We start from the raw sequence: 5,409 nt of genomic DNA, 5'->3' as shown, positions 1-5,409 counted from the left end.
TATGGCTGGAACTTACCCAAAGAATTTTTACATTTTTTTATTGCTCTTGTTAGCAAAGTTTTTACTAATTAAAAATTGATTGTTTCTGTAGGTTTTCTTATGTAAAATATTGAAATTTTTTTTCCAGGCTTTAAAGCAACTCCCTAGGAAAAAGATCCAGATAGCTACAAAGTTTGGTGTTGAAAAGTTAGATATGAATACTTTTGATATGAAGATCAATGGTACACCAAGCTATGTACGCTCATGTTGCGAAGCTAGTTTGAAACGTCTTGGAGTTGAATACATTGATCTCTATTATCAGCATAGAGTGGACACAACAGTCTCTATAGAAGACACAGTTAAGAACTTCTTTTGATAGTTTTACAAATTAAATGAATTGGAACATAGGACAAATTATTCTATACTTGTGAAATCTTTTTAATACCTTTTTTTTGTGTTTTATAATATCTTTACTTTTAAAATTTGTTAAAATTATATATTATGAAATAGAAAAGGATGACATTCTAAAACTTTTTGACTTATTTTATCTTATTAGGTGCATTATTAATAACTAGTTTGTTGTATTATAATAGATGGGTGAACTTAAGAAATTGGTGAAAGAGGGAAAAGTTAAATACATTGGATTATCTGAAGCTAGCTCGGATACAATAAAGAGAGCACATGCAGTTCATCCAATTACTGCTGTACAAATGGAATGGTCACTTTGGACTCGTGATATTGAAGAAGAGATAATTCCTCTTTGCAGATTAATTTTAGTTACTTAATTTCATAGAAGTAGGTAGGTATGGGACTTTTATGACTTCTTATAATTTAAGATAGAGAGGGAAAACATGGACCTGTTGTTTTTAAATGTGTATTTCATTTATTTGTGATGATGTGAGATTGAGTTTTTCTAATATTTTTATTTTTTTCAGAGAGCTTGGTATTGGAATTGTACCATACAGTCCTCTTGGTCGTGGCTTTTTTGGTGGCAAAGGAGTTGTGGAAAACCTTCCAGCTGATAGTCTTTTGGTATGTATATTTATGAAACAAATTAATTAAAGTTTTATCTGATCCTTATCTTTTTACTCCATGACTAGTAAATTATGAATGTCTAATAGATGGTTACTTTTTTATTTACTAGAATACTCATCCTCGCTACCAAGCACAGAACTTGGAGAAGAACAAGAAGATATATGAGCGAATAGAAAACCTTGCTAAGAAGCACCAATGCAGTCCTGTCCAACTGGCATTAGCATGGATTTTCCAACAAGGCAATGATGTTGCGCCTATCCCTGGTCAGTAACATAACAAAATATTACTATACATGTCTTTTTATTTTTCTTCATTTTCAAGTATATATATAAGATGTAATATCAAATTTGGTTTTTGAAAATTCTAAGCACTCATTCAAATAGTCTTTAATTTTTTAAAATAACCAAATTGATCTTTAAATTTTATAAATTGTATTCATCTTTAATTTAACTAGTGTTAATATACAATTGACTTGGAGCGTTATAATATTCATGTGGCATTTTTAACAGAAGATAACATGATTAAAATTTTAATATGGTCAAATATGTATCTCAAATTTATTAATTAGGTTCATTTTAATATCTATACCAATATAAAATCAATTAATCAAAATGAGTTTAATTAACTAATTTAATACACCTATTTAATTATATTAAAGTCTTAACCACGTCTCCTTACAGTCAGAGATGCCACACTTCCATATCAGTGTTAACGACGCTTAAATTAAAGACAAACAAAATTCATAATTTATAAATTTAGAAACCAATTCGATCCTTTCTAAAAGTCAAAGATTATTTTGATAGACGTTAAAATTTTAGAGTACAAATTAGACATTACCTAATATATAATGTATGAAAAATATTATACATAATATTCTTAGTTATTTGCTGAAATTTGTGTTCACCTTTACAGGAACAACCAAGATTAAGAATCTGGATCAAAACGTTGGTGCCTTAGCATTGAGACTTGAAGAAAGGGTCTTAAAAGAAATTTCTGATGCAGTTCCAATTGAGGATGTAGCAGGTACTCATCACTTTAATGAAACTTATGGAAAAGTTACATGGAAGTTTTCTAACACTCCACCAAAAGATAGATTCAAGTATCTCAGCTTGAAGAACTAGAAGTCCACTATATTTGAACAATAGTGCACAAATTTATGAATTGAAGACAATTATGTGGAAGCATATGTGCTGCATACTCTATAAAAATACACTGGAATACTCGTAAACCTATATGAATAGTGATACAGATTGGTTCTTGGCTCGGTTGATTATTATTTATTTTGTTTTAAAATAAAATAAAATGAGTCAAGTTTAATTTTAGCATGTTTGGAATTTAAATTATACTCTAAATTTATGGTTTAGACTAATGTCTTTTTTTCTCCTTTCTTTTCTTTTTGTGTTTTTAATAAAAGAAAAATTATGATGAAAATACACAGTAATAAAAAAAATTATGAAATAAAATTCTTTCTAATGTCTTTTACATATAGTACGTAATTATATATAGAGTAATAGAATAAGTAACTTATGAAACATTTCTTGATGAATTTATAAGTCCTAATTAAAGAAAAAAAGTATTAAATATTTTTTTTTAAATTGTGATGAGTTTATAGATATCCATGAGGAAAAAAAATATTAAATAAAGTGAAAATTTATATGCAATTATCTTTATAAATTTTATAGATAAAAATTATTATATGATTTGAAGTAAATAGTAGGAATGTATACTGTCGGGAGTTTTGGACCTGGTGATTGGCGCTTTTACCCCCCTTTTGGGTTCGCGCATAAACGAGGGAAATTGGATCTAGCTTCCTCCAATTTTTTTTGTTTTGTCACTCTGAGCTTTATGTAATTTGGAGCGTTTGAGGCACAAAACCACAGCTATGGTGACTGGTCTTTGACGGACACAAAATCCGCGATAAGAACCGCAGCTCCTCCATCACGTTGTCGCGGTTTGGGGAGACGTAGGAAATTCGGCGCTGCTAAGCTGCGGTTCTCTTGTAGTGATAGTTGTACGCTCACAAAACACTCATGCATAAATAAAACAATAATATCGAAATAAAATTATACACAATATGTCAAAAAACAAAATTTTAAAATACTACCTAAAATAAACTAATAGTGGAATTTCTAAGAAAGAAGATATAGAAAATATTATTTTATTATCAAAATTTAATTTAAAAATTCTGTTTAAAAGATTAATATATTTATTCCTTAAAATGAGTCTATGTGTAACACCCTACCATACAGAGCCTTATGCTTAAGTCATAAGATAGAGGTGGCGAGGTATTACGACCTTTAAAAAGAAAATTATATATATATATATAATCTACCCAAAATGAACCCAAAAGACAGAATTACAGAACCTGTTTTTTCAAAATAACCTCTAAGAGGAGTTAATATAGTATATATATAAATAGTGGAGATAATAAATATCTATGCAAGTACATATAACCAAAATAAAGCCCAAAAGATAAAGATCTTTGCCAAATCAGAAGCTTTCAGCATGCCTCAGCGAGGAGCTCACATCCTGCATCTGAAAACCACAAAATTCGCATGGGTGAGAACCGAAGATTCTCAGTATGGTAACAGTACCCACATATCTAACATATAATATCCAGGGAAAGGCGAAGGCAATCCTAGAACTTCTGATATATAATTAATGCTTATAAACATAACTAAACCATGAGAAATGAAAATAGGCAACTAACTAAGGACCTTCAGTCTAACTAAAACTCCCCTTTCTAACTCCTCCGAACCTCCCAACCGCCACCGATAATTTGATATTGCAAACACAATTATGTCAAGCAAGGAAATCACAAATAGGAAGCAGATACAACAGATAAACAAGTAGCAAGTAATTATGCAGTCAATTAGGAATTCCAAAAAAATCACACCAAACAAACATATAAATGCATGCGTGCCTGTCCTAATAGCTGATGAGTCTTATCTGTTAGTTATTAAGCCAACCCGACGTGTCGGTAGCTAACCCGGGCACAGTCTCTCTGTTGCGCCTTATTACCATTAGAAGGAATCCGTGCCTTGTCACCATTAGAGGGTATCTGTGTCCTGTCACCATTAGAGAGTATCTGTGCCCTGTCACCATTAGAGGGTATCTGTGCCCTGTCACCATTAGAGGGTATCGGTGCCCTGTCACCCTTACAACCAGAGAAAAAACACAAGCATACTAACATCCAACACTTTCTATCATAATTCATTCACCACATTCATTCGTTAATCATATAGGCAACCCCCGCATACTCGCCACATGTTCAAGCTTCCTCAATCAATTATAATCATTTAATCATTAATCGTATGCATATACATACCCAATCATAATTCAATGTTTATCACAGCCATCTGGCTCATAACACACACAACAATTCCACCATCATACTATGCAACTCATACAATCATCATTACTCATCATTCATTGATAATTCTCTCCTTACTTCATCCACAAGCTAAGTTATCACATTTCCTAGTTTCTTCTCACTACTAGGTATACTATTAAGATTTAGGACTTAATGATGCAAATGGAGGCTCAGAAGTTTAAAATTCGGTTTTAAAAACAAAAAAGTCATATTTTCTGAAAATAGGGTCACGCGTACGTGTAGATCACGCGTATGCATGAGCGTGCATCTGGACCATGTCACGTACGCATTGCCATGCATGCGTATGCATTTGCACCAACCCGAAACGACTGGCCGCGCATGAGGATTTTCGCATACGCAAAATTCCTGGGCCATGCGAACGCGTGAGCGTGCATGTTGGCCCATTTCGCGTATGCATTGCTTCTTTTCGCGTACGCATATGGGCCAGCCCGAAGCGCATGTATGCGTATGGGAGTGTACGCATACGCATACAATGCAGCAACCTCAAAAGCTGCTAAGTCCAGAATTTTCAGCTTGTACACCAAACTTTGATCGAGCATAACTTCCTCATTTTAAAGTATTTTTCCTCCGTTCTTTGAACGACATAAACATCTCGGACCCAATTTTATTTCTAAATAAGTTTGGCACAAATCGAAACTCTGGAGACCAATTTATGCTCCGTCAAAGTTAGGCCAAAATCACAATTTTTACCAAAAACCAACAAGTCTCAATTTTCAAACATACACTTGCAAACCCCTTTAAACCTAACCAAAACCTTACCAATTTAGCATCAACCATATTCCAACTTCCTAATCCAATCCACAACCTACCGATTCTCATCTTTTATCAATCACAACTCAATAATTCAATCTCAACACACATTCAATATTCCAAATTCAACAACATTCAATATTTCAAGTTTCAACAACATACAAAACGCATCATCAATTTCTCATGACAATTTTCTCATCAATTTCACCATCAACATGGTACCAACAATAATTTAATCTCACTAACTAAGT

General features: G+C 32.5%; 1 protein-coding gene across 1 annotated transcript in view; it reads left to right on the top strand.

The window, feature by feature from the left end:
- LOC107612007 (probable aldo-keto reductase 1) overlaps positions 1 to 2,336 on the top strand; it is a gene marked incomplete at its 5' end in the record, with an annotated part of 4,929 nt that extends 2,593 nt beyond the window's left edge. Inside the window, 5 exons of the mRNA XM_016313854.2 lie at positions 128 to 337; positions 573 to 745; positions 915 to 1,011; positions 1,124 to 1,277; positions 1,927 to 2,336. Of these exons, the coding sequence (XP_016169340.2) occupies positions 128 to 337; positions 573 to 745; positions 915 to 1,011; positions 1,124 to 1,277; positions 1,927 to 2,135 (843 nt within the window). The remainder of the gene's footprint in view (positions 1 to 127; positions 338 to 572; positions 746 to 914; positions 1,012 to 1,123; positions 1,278 to 1,926) is intronic.

This window comes from Arachis ipaensis, chromosome B08 (assembly GCF_000816755.2).
Source record: "Arachis ipaensis cultivar K30076 chromosome B08, Araip1.1, whole genome shotgun sequence".
NCBI lineage: Eukaryota > Viridiplantae > Streptophyta > Magnoliopsida > Fabales > Fabaceae > Arachis > Arachis ipaensis.
Note: the sequence above shows the minus strand (reverse complement) of the source record. Positions and strands in the feature narration are given on the sequence as shown.